We start from the raw sequence: 20,401 nt of genomic DNA on the forward strand, positions 1-20,401 counted from the left end.
GTGAATATGATTCTATCATGCTTTTTTTAATTTGCACTCATCACTGTAACATTATTTATAATTAAAGGCTCCATGGAAACGTGCACTGAAGAAAAAGCCAAGAAAATCAAGACAGAGTATGAGAAGAAGCTACAAACAATGAATAAAGAACTACAGAAACTGCAGGCTGCCCAAAAAGAACATGCACGATTGCTGAAGAACCAGTCGCAATATGAAAAGCAGATGAAGAAATTGCAACAAGAGGTGTTTGAAATGAAGAAGACAAAGGTAATGGAGACAGGAGCAGCAACACCTGGACGTATTATGGGGATGCATTACTGTATAATGGATGGTTATTCTTTGGAAATTATCACTACAGACTCTTTCCTCTTGTCAAAGTTACACAAGAGCTTTTCATGTGAGATGTGTATTTGAGAATCCTAGTTGAGATTGATTCTGTAGTTGAGAACGATGACTTTAGTGATTATTTTTTCATCATCTTGGTGTGAATTTCTGCATGAAATGCTTTGATCCACACATTCTGCTTTTCTAACTGTAGGCATGAAATTATAGTTATGAAAAGCTCTTGTATAACCACAGCCTTACTGTCTGGGACCTCTTTCATAAAAGCGGATAGATGAGTATGAAGGAACAGCATTTTGTAAAATACCTTTCATTTTAATTAACAAAGAACATAACAGAATATGTAAAAAGGAAATCAAGGACGCAAAAATTCAAAATTAACATATTGCAAAAGATAAGACTAACCCCCAAAAATTCTTCAAATATATTAATAGTAAAAGGGTCAGTTCTGAGCATGTAGGCCCTTTACAAAATAATCTAGACTGAGTGACTGGGGACAAAGAGAAGGCACATTTATTAAATACTTTCTTCAGCTCTGTGTATACAAAGGAGCACGAGGGAGCTCATGTCCACAATGGCTCAAAAGTGATATGGTCCAAAAATATTTTGACAGAAAAAAGGTGGATAAAGCACCTGGACCAGATGGCATCCACCCACGGATTCTTAAATAATTAGGATGTCATTTAAAGGCCATTGCTTCTAATATTTGTGGTGCCCATATTTTAAAAGGATCAAAGTTTTTTTCCAAGTAACTATAGACATGTTGGTTTAACTTGTATAGTCAGGAAGATGCTGAATAGTTTAATAAAAGACCACATAGACAAGTTCTTGCTGGAAAAAAAATATTTTATGAAACAGACAGCATGGATTCATTAAAGACAGAAGTTGTCAAACAAGCCTGGTTTGTTTTTATGAGGAGGTAATTAAAACCTTGGACAGAAGGCCCTGATCGAAGCCGTGTTAGTGGCTATGTAACTAGCGCGGTCATACAGAGGCCTAGAGTACACTTCTCCCACGACGGTCGCTGCTCCTGCTGTACTGTGCGGGAGGATAGCAACATTGAGGGGAGAGACACGCTCTATAGTCATACACACTGCAATGTATACAGGAGTACTGGGAGCTCTTCCATGTAATACAGGGGCCTGCCTAACAAGCCATCCACCATGTTATATATATTATAATGTATACCGGATGGCTGAGAGCTCTTCCATGTAATACAGGAGCCTGCCTAACAAGCCACCCACCATGTGATATAGTCACTATATATGCTGTGCTATGTATACAGGAGGACTGAGCTCTTCCGTTCCATGTAATACAGGGGCCTCCCTAACAAGCCACCCACCATGTTCTATATTATAAATGTATACAGGATGCCTGAGAGCTCTTCCATGTAATACTGGAGCCAGCCTAACAAGCCATCCACCATGTAATATAGTCACTATATATGCCGTGCAATGTATACAGGGGGACTGGGAGCTCTTCCATGTAATGCGGGGGCCAGCCTAACAAGCCATCCACCATGTAATATAGTCACTATACACACTGCAATTTATACAGGACAGAGCTTTTCCCTTCCATGCAATATGGGGTGCCTGCCTAACAAAGCACCTACCATGTTATATAGTCACTACACACTGCAATGTGGACTTCCTCTACATGTAATACAGGGGCCTACCTAACAAGCCAATGCCTTAATATATATTCACTATACGCTGCAATGTATACAGGATGACAGAGCTTTTCCCTTCCATGTAATACAGGGGCCTCCCTAACAAGCCACCCACCATGTTATATAGTCACTATACACACTGCAATGTATACAGGATCACTTCCTCTACATATAATGTCTGCCTAATGAGCCACCCACTTTGTTATATAGTCAGTGTATACATGGGGACTTCCTCTACATATAATACAGGGGCCTGCCTGAGCCATTCAACTTGTTAGTGTCACTATATACACTGTGCAATGTATACAGGACTGGGTGATCTCCCTTTCCATGTAATACAGGACTGCCTAGCAAGCCACCCACCTTATTATATATTCACTGTGCAATGTATACAGGATGACAGCTCTTCCCTTTACATGTAATACAGGGGCCTGCCTAACAAGCCACCCACCTTATTATAGTCACTATACACTGTGCAATGTATACAGGATGAGAGCTTTCCCTTCCATGTAATACAGGGGACAGCCTAACAAGCCACCCACCTTATTATAGTCACTATACACTGTGCAATGTATACAGGATGAGAGCTTTCCCTTCCATGTAATTCAGGGGACAGCCTAACAAGCCACCCACCTTATTATAGTCACTATACACTGTGCAATGTATACAGGATGAGAGCTTTCCCTTCCATGTAATACAGGGGCCTGCCTAACAAGCCACCCACCTTATTATAGTCACTATACACTGTGCAATGTATACAGGATGAGAGCTTTCCCTTCCATGTAATACAGGGGACAGCCTAACAAGCCACTCACCTTGTTATAGTCGCATACACACTGCAATGTATACAGGAGGGCTCCCTCTACTTATAACACCAGGGAAAATGTGTGATTTAGAGTTTAATGCCAATGGGTTATTGGGGTTCGTTGACACTGCACTGCAATGTGGGGGTGTTGTGAAAACAGGAGCAGCTGTGCATGGCATCCAGTCGGTGTCTAGCTTTCATTTGTGAAGCTTGACTAAAGAATGAAGCTGATTGGTTACTGTGCATGTCTGCTGCAGTTTTAGTAATGCCACTTGCATGCAGTTTTTTTCTGCTACAAAACTGAGCAGTCAATTCACTTTTTGTTAAATTTATGTAACATGACATACCTGGTACCATGAGCAAGCTGCTTGTATGTGGGCACAGGGATTCTTACAAGGGGATGGAGTCCTTGGCCAACGTGTGTTGGTGCTTACATCCAGGTTGCCTTTAAGGCTCCATGTACACTGGAGCTGAAACTGCAGTTTATTGGAGTTTGGGTGCAAAAAAAAAGCTCCACTCTGTTAGCCCATGTGTCCATGCACACATGGACATTTTTCAGCTTTAATGAGCATGGGCTTTTTTCGTACCATTTTTCATCTCAAAAACACTAATAAACATTTAAAAGTGTCTCGCCAGCGTTTTTGATCCATCAAAATAAAATATGAAGAAAAACACAAACGCTATTGCAAAAACATTGAAAGACGCCCTGCAAAGCTACTGGCATTTTTAGAATAATATTTTGGTGTCCGGTGTGCATGGAGCCTAAGCATCATTTGCTTCCATGTGCGCTGTGACTTCTTTGCTCTCAAGTGTTGAAGTATCGGAGAACTGGAGAAAGTGCAGAGAAGGGCAACCAAACTGATGAGAGGCATGGAGGAGCTCCGCTATGAGGAAATAATTGGAGGAACTGAATCTATTCCCTCTTGAGAAAAGGAGATTAAGGGGGTATATGAGCAACATGTATAAATACATAAGTGAACAGGGTAGATTCATTTTTTCCGGTGGTGTGTTTAATCTAAAGTCCCGCCATCCCTATTTCCCCGCCTTTCCCATCTTCCCTCCCTTCCCCCTCTGTCCCTTTCCCAGGTCGCTGTCTCATCCATAGTCCCCCAGCCGCTGTCTCATCCATAGTCCCTCAGTTACCTTGTTATTACACTTTGTTACATATTCTTTCCTTATCCCTCCATGTTGCCCCTCTCCCTCACCATCATATATAAATACATAAGTGGTCCATATCGTGAACTTGGTGGTGTTATTCACTTTAAGGTCATCACAGAAGACAAATGGACACTATTTATGTCTAGTGGAAAAAGATTCTTCACAGCGAGAGCTGTGAAAATGTGGAATAGACTCCCTCCAGATGTGGTTCTTGCAAGCTTAGTAGATTGTTTTAAAAAAGACCTGGATGCTTTCCTATATTTCCATCTTACAGTGGCTTATCACTTTGATTTAAATAGCAAAAAATACATTTACTAGTGTTGCTTTTTTATTTTAGGTGACTTGAATGTAATTTTATTGTGTTGTTAAATTCAGGTTCGTCTCATGAAACAAATGAAGGAAGAGCAAGAAAAGGCCAGAATGGTTGAATCTCGTAGAACTCGTGAGGTTGCACAGCTTAAAAAAGAGCAACGTAAACGAGATGTAGGTTGAATGTATTAAAGTGAAATATTTGTAGTTAAATTTTATCATTGAAAAAGAATGTGTTGGTTCAGCGCCTAGAATGTATGTGAATTGTGCTTTCAAACAATGATGTTGTAAAAAATGACAACCGCAGTTGCATACTAGCACATTATGTTACACTCGCCTTTAAACAAAGCATTCCAGCACTGAGAAGTCAAAGCTGCAGGCGCTTTCATCTTCGCCTGTCTTGCTTTCGGGTTCATGCACTCTGGCTTTGTGACTGACCGGAGCCGCCGTTTACGGCACAGGGCCCTGAAGGACAGCATGGGTGACCATTCCTTCAGAGCGCATGCGCCAGTGATGTTACTGGCTGCATGTACTGTAAATATTCCCCATACAGTGCACGTTTAGGAAATATTTACACTACCTATAGGTAAGCCATTATTGTAGGCTTACCTATAGGTAAAAGCCAGAGATGGAAGTTTACTACCACTTTAAATATTAATCAATAGTCAGCCGTGCTAGTCAAGAATACCATTCCATGCAATAGACAAATATACATACCATGTAAAGTGCTTCACATCTCATAAATAGTTTGAACAAACAATATTATTGAACAAAAATTACTAAACAATATAAAAAAGTCCCATTCACTTTAGCCCACTGTGCTTATGCAGGTGCTCTGTATAAATATTAGCCTTTAGTACTTAAAGAGGTTGTAAAGGTTCATTTTTATTTTCTAAATAGGTTCCTTTAAGCTAGTGCATTGTTGGTTCACTTACCTTTTCCTTCAATTTCCCTTCTAAACATTTTTTTTCTTTGTCTGAATTTCTCACTTTCTTTTCCTCCTCAGTTAGCTGCTCTGGCTGACTAACACCCAGCCAGAACAGCTCTGATGATGGGGGCAAGCTTACTGAGGTGAAACAGGGAGTGAGAAATTCAGACATGAAAAAAAAAAAAAACATTTAGAAGGGAAATCGAAGGAAAAGGTACGTGAACCAGCCATGCACTAGCTTAAAGGAACCAATTTCGAAAATAAATAAAAAACGAACCTTTCCAACCCCTTTGATCCAACAAAGCGCATGTAGTGCCCCACATGGATTTGCACTTACTAGATATAAATGACCAACTATCGCTAGTATTGTCAAATGTGCTTGTGGGGCATGTCCCCTGGCTGTGTCAGTTTCATTCCGGGACACTGTATTGTCCTGGAATGAAGGTTTCACCCTAGCGTGTGGCTTACCAAGGGTTGTAACCCTTCTCCACTCAATCAAAAAAAAAAACATGCCCAATCTACACTATAAAATAACAGTCAAAAGAAAAGTTGCTTAAACACCGTTTTAATTTAGAGTAAATTATGTAAACGCATATTTATTTGTCGTGTTACACGTACCATTTAAAGCATTTCCTTATTTCTAAGACATACATACAAAAAAATAGGCGATCAACCCCAACCGTTATCTGTGCAAACACAAAGGGTGCATGAACATGGATCAAAACCCCCAAAAATATATTGATAAACATACACAAATGGAGTATAACAATGTACACCCTGTGCAAAATAGATCACAAACCAATATGTGAAAAAAAAAATATATATTTTTGGTTTGGCCCAATTAACCACTTACCCCCCGGAACATATTGCTGCCTAAAGACCAGAGTACTTTTTGCGATTCGGGACTGCGTCGCTTTAACAGACAATTGCGCGGTCGTGCGACGTGGCTCCCAAACAAAATTGGCGTCCTTTTTTTCCCACAAATAGAGCTTTCTTTTGGTGGTATTTGATCACCTCTGCGTTTTTTATTTTTTGCGCTATAAACAAAAATAGAGCGACAATTTTGAAAAAAATGAATATTTTTTACTTTTTGCTGTAATAAATATCCCCCAAAAATATATAAAAAAACATTTTTTTTCCTCAGTTTAGGCCGATACGTATTCTTCTACATATTTTTCGTAAAAAAAATCGCAATAAGCGTTTATTGATTGGTTTGCGCAAAAGTTATAGCGTTTACAAAATAGGGGGTATTTTTATGGCATTTTTATTAATATTTTTTTTACTAGTAATGGCGGCGATCAGCGATTTTTTTTTTTCGGTATTGCGACATTATGGCGGACACTTCGGACATGTTTGACACATTTTTGGGACCATTGGCATTTTTATAGCGATCAGTGCTATAAAAATGCATTAGATTACTATAAAAATGCCACTGGCAGTGAAGGGGTTAACACTAGGGGGCGGGGAAGGGGTTAAGTATGCCTGGGTGTGTTCTTACTGTGGGGGGGGGGGTGGCCTCACTAGGGGAAACACTGATTTTCTGTTCATACATTGTATGAACAGAAAATCAGCATTTCCCCTGCTGACAGGAACGAGAGCTGTGTGTTTACACACACAGCTCCCGTTCCCCGCTCTGTACCGAGCGATCGCGTGTGCCCGGCGGCGATCGCGCCCGCCGGGCACACGCACGGGAGTCGGGGGCGAGCGGGGAGCGCGCGCGCGCGCCTCCGGCGGCGCGCGCGCGCCCCCTAGTGGCGGCTATACGATAGGACGTATAGCTACGGGCTCTCGCCCAGGAGAGCCGACCTGCCGCCGTATAATGACGGTGGCTGGTCGGCTACTAGTTAATTAAATTAAAGCAATGGATAATTGGAAAATAAAGTCCCAACAGAAACCATACGAGCTGAAAAAATCCCTGATCATCAGACACTTCCACTAATTGCTGTAGATTTCAACCGACAACTTGGATTATGACATTCAATCGAAGTAATGAAAATACTGACTTTTACCGAATTGTTGGACCCCGGTATTAAGGAGGTCAGAAAGGCATGTGCATCAGCCTGCCGGCCCCGATGTAGAATCAATTAACTTGGGGAGTGGTGCTTCTGTCTTGCATTTGAAGGTATACCTTTTTATTTATAAATTACCAGTATGTAGATTTACACTGCTGATCTCTCCTTTGTAAGAATGTTAGTTCCCTGGCTACCTTACTGAAGTTTTGGCTGCAATATTTTTTGAGTCCCTGACCTAGGATATTTTCTATAGATAAAGGAATCATCATGCTTGTTTCAGTCTGTGACTTAAAAGTATTAAAGATGAACACAGCTAGAATTTAGCAATTTTAGGAGGATTCTAGTACTGACAGTCACTGTAGTTCTCTGTAATGACAGGTGTTCTTTAATGTAGCATTGATAAGAAATTACTAAACATGTCATGCCCATAACTGTAATAGTTTATTTATATTTCAGGGTCAGTTGCGGCTTTTGGAGGCACAGAAAAGACAGCAAGAAGTTGTTTTGCGAAGAAAAACTGAAGAGGTAAACACAGACATGTTTATAAGAATAAATACATTTTTGTGGCAATTCATTGATTTGAGTTTTTATTGAATTTTGGATTCCTCATTCACAGGTAACTGCACTTCGGCGACAAGTAAAACCAATGTCTGATAAAGTAGCTGGAAGGGCAAGCCGTAAAATCAGCTTGCCAGAACCAGTTACTGATCATTCTCTCGATGAGCATGACAGAATTGCAGGACAGCAGAGACCTCGAATTCCTATAGCCAGAGTCCAGACTGCAGCTTCTAACACTCTAAATGGATCAAGGTAAACATTACCCTTTTATCATAACTTGATAATGATGCCCTGCTTACACATTTCTGATAATTCTGAAATGTTCACACTTGACCTCTGGAAGGTTTTACCCCCTTCATGACCAGGCCATTTTTTGTTCTTCAGCACTGCGCTATTTTAACTGGCAATTGCTTGGTCTCTCGACATTGTCCGTAAATTACATTTATATTTTTTTCAGGCAAATATAGCTTTCTTTTGGTGGCATTTGATCAGCACTGGGTTTTTTGTTATATAAATGAAAAAAGGCAGAAGATTTTTTGGGGGAAAAGAGTATTTTCAGGGTGGATTTGATTTAAATCAAGTCAAATTAAATCACTAGTAAAAATGCTCGATATAAATCAATTCGATTTATATCATAATTTTTAAAGGGCAACTGTCATATCCTTCTCTGACCCACAGTTGACTCACCAACAGTCCCATTCACTTTAATGGGGCGGCTGGTGATGTGGCAGTGACGCAACAAGGTGAGGGACGTGGCAGCAGCAGGTGAGTGGATGCCTGCTGACAGGTGCTCTTTAAATGTAAGTAATTATTCTTGCTGGAAGATAGAATCTTTAATATTTGCAAACAAAATTAAGGTTTCCTATTTAGAATAATGAGCTACCAGGTTAGTAAAACGGCGATATCGGAATCGATTTAATCATACAGCTTGTAGTGTACATAGATTTGCAAAACACTTTTTTTTATCTCATGGTTACTGTGAAATTGCGTGAATGCATCAATGCAGTGCATGTTATCTCAGCTTGCAGAGCTTGGATTCATTGAATGAGTTTACCAAAAATGTAAATATTGCAGAATATACGGCCTCTTGCTACATTACTAAGCTCCATTTCATGCTAAATAAACTAAATTAATGTATCTTAAATAGAAAACTATCTAGCTAAACTAGCTAAAATCATGCACTGATTAATGTATAAATGACACTGGCAGGGAAGGGGTTAACACTAGGGGGTCACAGGGAACAGCAGATCTCCATTATGTCTCCTGTCAGAACAGGGATCCGTTAAGGATCCTGGTTCTGCCTCTGTGTACCGCGTTTACCGGTGGACATCGAGTCCTTGGGACCCGCGGGTGTGCTCCCCCCCCCCTCAGTGTCACATGCACTGACCGCTGTACTAGTGCAGCGGTTTGCGCTATTGAGCCGACCTGCTGTCGTGTGTGTGTGTGTGTGTGTGTGTGTGTGTGTGTGTATATATACATACAGTGGCTGGTTGGCAAGAGGTTAAAACCTCACTATGGTCAAACAGCACAGGTAACATTGAAAAATCAATCTGCTACAGGAACACATTTGCAAATAAGACTGCACTGGGGACTTTTCTGTCGATCAAGATAATATGGCGGCACGTTGCTTCCTAATTTAGCAAAAGCTTTAAACTTCCCTTTTTAATATGTTTTTTTTTTTTTCACATTTATAAGAAATTTTGAACCAAGATTCATATAGCAGTTGTAAAATGATTTTATACAAAAGCAGTGGAGAGCAGTTTAGTTTAATGTTATACTCAAGTTATGTCAGGATATAAGTCGTAGTAGTTTCAGATGGGAAGGAAAAGTTAGGGGATATTGGGTAGGCTGGGGAAGATGCGAAAAGAACACATCGGGGGTTATTTACTAAAGGCAAATCCACTGTGCACTATAATTGCACTTGAAAGTGCAGTCACTGTAGATCTGAGGGGGACATGCAAGGACAATAAAAAACAGCATTTTTGCTTGCACATGATTAAATGATAGAAATCTGCAGCTTCCCCTCATTTCAGATCTTCCCTTCAGCCCTGGTTCACACTGGGTACGATTTGAGATGCGATTTGACATGTCAAATCGCATCTCAAATCGGCGGCAATTGTCGGCAATGGCACTGTCCTAATCAGTGCGACGCCGCATCTGCGATTTCAAAAAGTAGTTCCTGTACTACTTTTTGCGATTTCGTGCCGCGATTTACATTAAATTGCGGCTGAAATCGCGGCAAAATCGCGGCCGCGAAATCGCAGTAAAATTGCGCATTTTACCGCAATTTTGAATTCGCAGCAGTGTGAACCTAGGCTGAGATCTATAGCGACTGCACTTCCAACCGCCCATATGAGAATAGCCAATCTGATTTCAATCCTTTAGATTGGTACCTAAACTCCAAGTTAAATACGCCTTGTTGTGTTTACCTTCGAAATCTGCCTTTTATGAAGCCATATTAGCCTGATATTATCTTAAAGTGGAGTTCCACCCATAAATATAACATTACATCAGTAGTTTTAAAAAAATGTCATTAGTCCTTTAAGAAAAAATTTTTTTTTTTTTTTTAGATGCCTTCAAAGTGTTGTTGCTAGGCAGAATAGTTAATCTTCCCACTTCCTGCACCTAGGTGCTTAAGCTTCCTAACCTACACCGCACAGACTCCTGGGAATGTAGTGGGTGTAACTTTCCAGGAGTCTGTGCACTCCCCAGTCTCGAAGAATCATGTGACTTGGACAGTACAGGTGCTGAAACCTGATCTGAAACCTATTACACTGCTTGTGCAGCACTGAGCATGTGCGAGATCTGCAAGGCTGAAATCCAGGAAGTCATACAGTCTGGCTTCATGATGCCCACACTTAAGATGGCCCCAGTCAATTTCTATTTTATAAAGTGTCTAAATGCTGTAACAACCTAACAAAACGGACCTTAGTTTACAGACTAACTTTACTAGAATACATTAAGCTTGTGTATTACAGGGGTATTTATATATAAAAAGTGAAATTGTGGCCGGAACTCCGCTTTAAATTTAGATATTAACCACTTCAATATGGGGCATTTTCACCCCCTTCCTGCCCAGGCCAATTTTCAGCTTTCAGTGCTGTAACATTTTGCATCACAATTGCGCGGTCATGCAACGCTGTACCCATATGAAATTTTGATAATTTTTTTCCCCGCAAATAGAGCTTTCTTTTGGTGGTATTTGATCACCTCTGCGTTTTTTTCCTCTTTCGCGCTATAAACAAAAAAGCAGCGAAAATTTTGAAAAAAAAACACTATTTTTTACTTTTTGCCATAATATCCCCAAAAATATATATAACATTTTTTTTCCTCAGTTTAAACTGTGTTTTTTTTTTTTTTTTTACCATATTTTTGATAAAAAAATCGTAATAAGCGTACATTGATTGGTTTGTGCAAATTTATTGCGCCTAAAAAATATGGGATAAATGTATAGCATTTTTATAGTTTTTTACTAGTAATGGCGGTGATCTGCGTTTTTTTTTTAATATCGTGACTGCGATATTGCGGTGGACATATTGGACACTTTTGACACTATTTTGGGACCATTCACTTTATACAGCGATCGGTGCAATACAAATGCACTGATTACTGTGTAAATGTAACTGGTAGGGAAAAAGTTAACTCTAGGGGGCGATCGAGGGGTTAAATTTGTTACCTGGGGAGTGATTATAACTGTAGGGGGCAGGGACTCACAAAGGGATGGGACCGATCGGTGTTCCTCTGTACTGGGAACACGCGGATCGGTCTCCTCTCACCTGACAGGACGTGGATCTGTGTGTTTAAACACACAGATCCACGTCCCTGCTGTGTGACAGGCAATCGCAGGTGCCTGGCGCACATCACGGTCACCGGGCACAAAGACGTAATATGACTGCGGCCTGGAGGGACAGAGGGTTCCTGCCCCTGTCATATGACAATGGGGCGGTAGGGAAGTGGTTAAAGAGTGATCGTAAAAAGGTCTGTGAGACATGCTGTCTCTAGTGGAGGTTGGGAGTAGATTGTTCAAATGATATCCCACCATCTTGTGGTGATATAGGATATAAGCCAAAAAACTTATATGATTAAATCCATTTGGACTTCCTCATAAAAGAACACATCCATATTAATAATTGGATAAAAAGCAATTTAAATCTATATCGACATTGATACCTGTTGGATTAAGCGTATTTAATTTAATAATCCACTTATTCTTTGTGTCATATTTGCCCCTCTCCAATGGGGCTCTGTCTGATCGATTCCAAAGAAAGTAACCAAACTGGGATCCCTATTGTGGTATATCCTAAAATGGTTCGAGGGGCTATGTTTGGGAAACCCTTTCCTTATGTTATTTAACATTCTCATTAATTCTAATACCCAAATTTCTTTTAGTATGCCCGACATATTGCAACCCACATGGCCAGGTGATCAAGTAGGTTGACATGGGTCGTTTTACATGTGATTCATTTTTTGATGCTTTATTCCCTTCCTGTACTAAAAGATTGAAATTGATCTATTTTCCTTTTATTTTTCCTTGTGGTTTGGCATGCTTTACAGTTTTGATAATAGACAAATTTAGTTTTATCCAGGAAAGTAACTATTTTTCGGGGGGTTCTGAATGTTAGGAGCTAATCTACAGGTGAAACCTGAACAATTAGAATATCGTGCAAAAGTTAATTTATTTCACTAATGCAACTTAAAAGATGAAACTAATATGAGATAGACTCATTACATGCAAAGCAAGACAGTTCAAGCCATGATTTGTCATAATTGTGATGATTATGGCTTACAGCTCATGAAATTCCCAAATACACAATTTCAGAAAATTAGAATATTGTGAAAAGGTGCAATATTCTAGGCTCAAAGTGTCCCACTCTAATTAGTTAATTAAGCCATAACACCTGCAAAGGGTTCCTGAGCCATTAAAGAAGTTGTAAAAGAAAAAAAAAATATTGCTCAAATGACTGTAATAGTTAATGGATTCCTTTTAAAAACGATTAAAAATAGGTAAACAATCCTATAATGTACCTTTTTAGTTTGTTTCGTTTTTGCATGTTATCCTGCCTCTGTGCTGTATAGAGAAGTGAGGGTTTGGAAAATGAAACTAGAAGCTCCCAGTACTGTGGTCCAAAGGAAACAGACAACCAGGAACTGTCCAGAACAGAGCAGAATTACAGCAACATCAGAGCAAAAATGAACAATGAGGACATGAAACCAGGACTGCAGTAAGGTAAAGGAAGCTATTTAGCTAAAAAAAAATATTCCTTTAGTGACCCTTTAAATGGTCTCTGTCTGGTTCAGTAGGAATCACAATCGTAGGAAAGACTGCTGACCTGACAGTTGTAAAGAAAACCATCATTGACACCCTCCATAAGGAGGGAAAGCCTCAACAGGTAATTGCAGAAGAAGTTGGATGTTGCCAAAGTGCTGTATCAAAGCACATTAATAGAAAGTTATGTGGAAGGGAAAAGTGTGACAGAAAAAGGTGCAAAAGCAGCAGGGATGACCGCAGCCTGGAGAGAATTGTCAGGAAAAGACAATTTAAAGGTGTTGGGCACTTTCACAAGGAGTGCACTGAGGCTGGAGTCAGTGTATCGAGAGCCACCACACACAGACGGATTCTGGACATGGGCTTCAAATGTCGTATTCCTCTTGTCAAGCAACTTCTAAACAACATCAGAAGCGTCTTACCTGCACTAAAGTAAAACAGACCTGGTCTGTTGCTTAGTGGTCCAAAGTCCTCTTTTCTGATGAGCAAATTTTGCATCTCATTTGGAAACCAAGGAGCCAGAGTATGGAGGAAGAATGGAGTGGCACACTGCAAGATGCTTGGAGTCCAGTGTGAAGTTTCCACAGTCTGTGTTGATTTGGGGAGCCATGTCATCTGTTGGTGTTGGTCCACTATGCTTCATTAAGTCCAGGGTCAACGCAGCCGTCTACCAGGAGATTTTGGGGCACTTCATGCTTTCTTCCACAGATGAGCTCTATGGGGATGCTGACTTCATTTTCCAGCAAGACTTGGCACCTGCTCACACTGCCAAGAGCACCAAAAAATGGTTCAATGACCGTGGGATTACGGTACTTGATTGGCCAGCCAACTCGCCTGACCTGAGCCCCGTAGAGAATCTATGGGGCATTGCCAAGAGAAAGATGAGACATAAGACTGAACAATGCAGACAAGCTGAAGGTTGCTATTGAAGCAACCTGGTCTTTCATAACACCTCAGCAGTGCCACAGGCTGATGGCTTACATGCCACGCCACATTGAGGCAGTAATTGCTGCAAAAGGAGCCCAAACCAAGTACTGAGTACATATGCATGCTTACACTTTTCAGAGGTCCGATATTGTTCTATGTACAATCCTTGTTTTATTGATTGCATGTAATATTCTAATTTTCTGAGATTGTGGATTTGGGGTTTTCATGAGCTGTAAGCCAATAATCATCACAATTGTGACAAATCACGGCTTGAACTATCTTGCTTTGCATGTAATGAGTCTGTCTCGTATATTTCACATTTTAAGTTGCATTAAGGAAATAAATGAACTTTTGCATGACATTCAAATTTTTTCACCTGTAGGTGCTCGACGGTAGATAAATTGTGGACAACTAGGAAAAAGATTTGATAATGTCCTATCCTTCAATAATATTGGCCAATGTTTAATGATGTGCTCAAATGTCTTATAATCTTGATTAAAGTTGGTTAGAAAAGCCAAATGCTCTTAAGCCATTCTCTTTTTAGGTTTTCCTCTAATAGTTTCCATGGCCTGGTTTTTTTTTGGTTCAATATACTTCAATGGAGAAGCTGCAGAGAAGCATGTAATGTGTTTTTGCGGCAATTTGTGTTTTGTAATCTGCCCAACAACAAATTGGGCCAAAAAAATATATAATTTTTATAAGGCTATTATCCGATTATTCGAAACAATAATCGACCAACTAATCGATTATGAAAATAATCGTTAGTTGCAGCCCTAATTATATCTTTTGTACAGAGATATTTCTGGTAGGTGCCTACCAAAAATACTCTGTTCGAAAATGTAAAGCATGCCAAACCACAAGGAAAAAAGGAAAATGGATCAATTTCAATCTTTCAGTACAGGAAGGGGATATGGCATCAAGAAATGAATTGCATGTAAAACGACCCATGTAAACTACTTGATCACCTTGCCATGCGGGTTCGAATATGTCAGGTATACTACAAGAAATGTGGGTATTTAGAATTAATGAGCGTCTTAATAACATAAGGAAAGAGTTCCCCAAACATAGCCTCTTGGACCATTTTAGGATTTACCACAATAGGGATCCCAGCTTGACTACTTTCTTTGGAATTTATAGGGTAGAGCCCAATTTCAGAGGGGAAAATATGACACAAAGAATATCAAAAAACTAAACTGAGTGAATTTTTTAATTGCACTCAATCCTACGGGTATCAATGTCTATGTAGATTTAAATAGCTTTTTATCCAATTATTATGTATTGTGGTTGTGTTCTTCTATGAGGAGGTCCAATTGGATTTAATAATTTTTTTTGGGCAATATCCTATATCCCCACAAGATGGTGGGATTTAATTTGAACTAATCTACTCCCAACCTCCACTAGAGGCAGTGTCTCTCACAGACCTTTTTACAATCACTTTTTAATACCTAAAATCTAAATTTAAGATAATTTAATATCGGGTTAATATTGCTTCATAAAGGCAGATTCTAAGGTAAACAACACAAGACCCCCGATGACGACATACGTGCTGACGAAACGTGTTGCGTGTGGCCGAGTGTTATACATCACTACCGTCCAGTGAAACGTAGGTGGAGCACAGCTAGCGTCCCTGCTTCTTCTTTTAACCTTTTAAAACGTTACTTGTTCTAAATGTGTTGTAGCACAATTTAATCCCAATAAACCCTACGATTATTCACTGTGGGAGGCAGTCTTTCCTTTCCAATGCCTTGTTGATGACTGGACGTCTAACGGTTTGTCACCTATCTACTCTGGGAGCCTGTCTACTGAATCATTGCAGCATCCAATGATAAACCATCCACTGTATGTGACTCCTTTAATGGGAGTCGTGTAGTTATGGTGAGCCGGCTGTGTGACAGGTGTTGGTGGCGGAAGACCCATAGTTGATTTGCCGCTGGATAAGGCAATTTATGCACCATTGGAAGTCCTTTGATGAAAGTATATGGACAGTACACTTATATATGATTAATTTTTGGACACTATATTTACAAATTCTTAAAATTTTATTATACACCTACTAGAGACATCTTGGGGTAGTCACGTGTGTTTGTTTGCACCTATGCACTTTAGAGTGAATATTTGTGTAAGATTTTACATGTTCTTCACCTATGGTCATCCACTGAGACATCTAGTGGTTGTTCAGGATATTGCCTTTTTTTGCATTTAAAAGTTGATGTGTGTGTGTGTGTGTATATAGGGTGTGCGGTTTATCACAAATTTTCACATCTGTGTATCTCCTTTAAATTGTCATGGGTGTCGCCTACATCAGATTCCTATTTGATATTACAGTAGGTTTGATATTGTGTCAATCTCGCTCCCTTTCTCGGCGAGATTGAGCACCTACGAGCCCCATCGCGGGAGCCAGCGCCGAGCTGGCTTGCCGCGATAGAGACAAAGCCGTCATAGAAGCGACGGGAGATCCGACTTGGATTCCCGCCAATTCTACACGTGTGCGGCGTTTGTTATGAATCCTGAGGGGGAAGTCCCCGCCGGATTTTAAATAAAAATCCGGCATGGGTTACCCCCCTCAGGAGCATACCGGGCCCTTAGGTCTGTTATGGGTTGTAAGGAGAGCCCCCCCTACGCCGAAAAAAACGGCGTAGGAGGTCCCCCTACAATCCATACCAGACCCGTATCCAAAGCACGCTACCCGGCCGGCCAGGAAGGGAGTGGGGACGAGCGAGCGCCCCCCCCCCCCTCCTGAGCCGTACCAGGCTGCATGCCCTCAACATGGGGGGGTTGGGTGCTCTGGGGCAGGGGGGCGCACTGCGGCCCCCCCACCTCAGAGCACCCTGTCCCCATGTTGATGAGGACAGGGCCCCTTCCGGACAACCCTGGCCGTTGGTTGTCGGGGTATGCGGGCGGGAGGCTTATCGGAATCTGGGAGCCCCCTTTAATAAGTGGGCCCCCAGATACCGGCCCCCCACCCTAAGTGAATGGATATGGGGTACATCGTACCCCTACCCATTCACCTGGAGGAAAAATGTTAAAGTCAATAAACACACAAAACATTACTTCCATTTTTTTATGAAAAGAGCAAAAGTAGAATTGTCAGATTCAAAAAGTGTGTGTGTGTGTATATATAACCCGAGATGTGTTGAAGGCTGACAGTTACTTTAAATAGCTGCAAATTTGACACATTTGACTTGAACAGTGCCTAGACTTCTGCATTCATGCTAAAAAGAACCCACAATAAGTCCTCACCATCACTTCTTATGACTCTCGATTTTATTTCCATAATACCTTTTTTTTTAAAAAGCGGATAGAATTGTATTAATCTGTAACCGCAAGTTCTATGCAATGGTAGAAACAGTCTCATTACCCATGTTAGAAGGAAGGCTATTTATCTTTAATTATACTGTGTGAAGTGCAGAATTATCATTTTAATGAAGGTACAGTAGTCATTGCAAAATGTTCATGATCCCCAGCTGAGAACAGTAGGTGTGGGAGAATGTATAGCAATATCACAGCAGTCTAGATAATTAAAATTAAAGCGGATGTGCCACGGGAACAAAATATTAAAAGTCAGCAGCTACAAATACTGCAGCTGCTGACTTTTAATATTAGGACACTTACCTGTCCTGGAGTCCAGCGCCGATCGCAGCAGAGCACGAGCGATCGCTCGTCACTCTGCTGCTCCCCCCGCCATCCACGCTGAGGGAACCAGGAAGTGAAGCGCTGCGGCTTCACTGCCCGGTTCCCTACGGCGCATGCGCGAGTCGCGCTGCGCCCGCCGATTGGCTCACACGCTGTGTGCTGGGAGCCGAGTGTTCCCAGCACACAACGGGCGACAGACGGGATGTGACGGAATGCCCGTCTTTCGCCCGTATCGTGTGGCCGGAAGTGGGTGCAAATACCTGTCTTTAGACAGGTGTCTGCACCCCCCTCCCCCCTGAAAGGTGTCAAAAGTGACACCGGAGGGGGGGAGGGTTCCGATCAGCGGGACTCCACTTTAGGGTGGAGGACCGCTTTAAGTCAAACTTGATTAACATGTAGTACTGCATAGTACCGATTTTTTTTTTATACTGACTGTGTGTGTGTGTGTGTGTGTGTGTGTGTGTGTGTGTGTATGTATCACACAGTATCTCACAAGTGAGTACAACCCTCACATTTATGTAAATATTTTATTATATCTTTTCACCTGGCAACACTGTAGAAATGACATTGCTATAATGTAACGTAGTGAGTGTACAGCTTGTCTAACTTTGAATTTGCTGTCCCCTCAAAATAACTCAACACACAGCCATTAATGTCTAAACCGCTGGCAACAAAAGTGAGTACACCACTAAGTGAAAATGTCCAAATTGGACCCAAAGTGTCAATATTTTGTGTGGTCACCATTATTTTCCAGCACTGCCATAACCCTCTTGGGCATGGAGTTTACCAGAACTTCACAGGTTGCCACTTGAGTCCTCTTCTACACCTCTGTGTGTGTGTGTGTGTGTGTGTGTGTGTGTGTGTGTGTATGTATATATGTATATGTGTGTGTGTATATATATATATATATATATATATATATATATATATATATATATATATATATATATATATATAGAAATTATATATATATATATATATATATATATATATATATATATATATATATATATATATAGAAATTATATATATATATATATATATATAGAAATTATATATATATATATATATATATATATATAGAAATTATATATATATATATATATATATATATAGAAATTATATATACATATACACACACACACTTGTGCTCATAGGTTTACATACCCTGGCAGAATTTATGATTTCTTGGCCATTTTTCAGAGAATATGAATGATAACACAATAACTTTTCTTTCATTCATGGTTACTGTCTGAAGCCATTTATTATCAGTCAACTGTGTTTGCTCTTTTTAAATCATAATAACAGAAACAACCCAAATTACCCTGATCATAGGTTTACATACCCTGGTGATTTTGGCCTGATAACTTGCACAGAAGATGACACAAAGGGGTTTGAATGGCTATTTAAGGTAACCATCCTCACCTGTGACCGGTTTGCTTGTATTAGTGTGTTTGAGCTTATATACAATGAGTTTCTGGACTCCTGGCAGACCCTTGCATCTTTCATACAGTGTTTCACTGACGTTTCTGAATTCTGAGTCCTGGGCAAAGCAAAAGAATTGTCAAAGAATCTGTGGGGAAGGTTGAACTGTATAAAACAGGAAAGGGATATAACACGATATCCAAGGATTTGAGAATGCCAATCGGCAGTGTTCAAACTCTAATCAAGAAGTGGAAAATGAGGGGTTCTGTTGAAACCAAACCACAGTCAGGTAGACCAACTATAATTTCAGCCACAACTGCCAGGAAATTTTTTCGGGATGGAAAAAAAAAACCCACAAATAACTTCAGGTGAAATACAGGACTCTGAAAACATGTGGTGTGGCTGTTTCAAGATGCACAATAAGGAGGCACTTGAAGAAAGATTGGCTGCATCGTCGAGTCGCCAGAAGAAAGCCATTACAATGCAAATGCCACAAAGTAGTCCGCTTACAATATGCCAAACAGCACAGAGACAAGCCTCAAACTTTCTGGCACAAAGTTATTTGAAATAAGACCAAAATTTTGCTTTTTGGCCACAACCATAAATGCTATGTTTGGAGAGGAGTCAACAAGGCCTATGATGAAAGGTAAAAGAACGTAGGGAATGCCCCAGTGATTTTTTTTGGGCCGGGATTTGGATACCAGATAATAGAGTAAAGAGCATGTATAACAAGTATAACAAGTTTATTACAAAAAACATATAAGCACATGGAATAAGTATTGGTAAAATCACAACATGCAATGGTTATGCTACAGTAGTATACAGCTAGATTCTGAAGCACTTGGTGGGTCTCATGGTTGGAGGCCGGATATAATGCGTGGGTTCAGAAATCCCGAAATGTTTCGGGAATATTTAAATGGTAAATTCCTTCTTCAGGGACTGATTAGAGGCCGGCTATATTATCTAGTAATACAACAGAAAACAATATAGCATCAAATTACAGGAGTATACAGTGATATAGTATAAATTATAAAATATAAACAGAAATGGGGAACAGCGTGACAAATATATACATGGGACAGGCAGTTTGAATCTTGAAAGTACTTGGTTATCAAAAAATACTGGAGAAACATTTGCATTCATCAGCCATTAAGCTGTGCATGGAACGTACTTGGACATTCCAACACGACAATGATCCAAATCACAAGGCCAAGTCGACCTGTCATTGGCTACAGCAGAGTAAAGTGAAGGTTCTGGAGTGGCCATCTCGGTCTCCTGACCTCAATATCGTTGAGCCACTCTGGGCAGACCTCAAACGTGCAGTTCATGCAAGACAGCCCAAGAATTTACAGGAACTGGAGGCATTTTG

At 40.4% G+C, this 20,401-nt stretch overlaps 1 protein-coding gene and 1 non-coding gene across 7 annotated transcripts in view; both read left to right on the top strand.

The window, feature by feature from the left end:
* Positions 1 to 20,401, top strand: part of KIF21A (kinesin family member 21A) — a 235,803-nt gene that overhangs the window by 124,028 nt on the left and 91,374 nt on the right. For all 6 annotated transcript variants that reach the window (XM_040343616.1, XM_040343619.1, XM_040343622.1 and 3 more), the window contains 4 exons: positions 68 to 267; positions 4,350 to 4,457; positions 7,680 to 7,748; positions 7,840 to 8,033. In XM_040343616.1, the coding sequence (XP_040199550.1) occupies positions 68 to 267; positions 4,350 to 4,457; positions 7,680 to 7,748; positions 7,840 to 8,033 (571 nt within the window). The remainder of the gene's footprint in view (positions 1 to 67; positions 268 to 4,349; positions 4,458 to 7,679; positions 7,749 to 7,839; positions 8,034 to 20,401) is intronic.
* LOC120934182 lies at positions 1,281 to 1,419 on the top strand. Its single transcript, XR_005748328.1, has one exon. It is a non-coding gene; the product is annotated as a small nucleolar RNA SNORA16B/SNORA16A family (small nucleolar RNA).

Source organism: Rana temporaria, chromosome 3, assembly GCF_905171775.1.
Source record: "Rana temporaria chromosome 3, aRanTem1.1, whole genome shotgun sequence".
Classification (NCBI taxonomy): domain Eukaryota; kingdom Metazoa; phylum Chordata; class Amphibia; order Anura; family Ranidae; genus Rana; species Rana temporaria.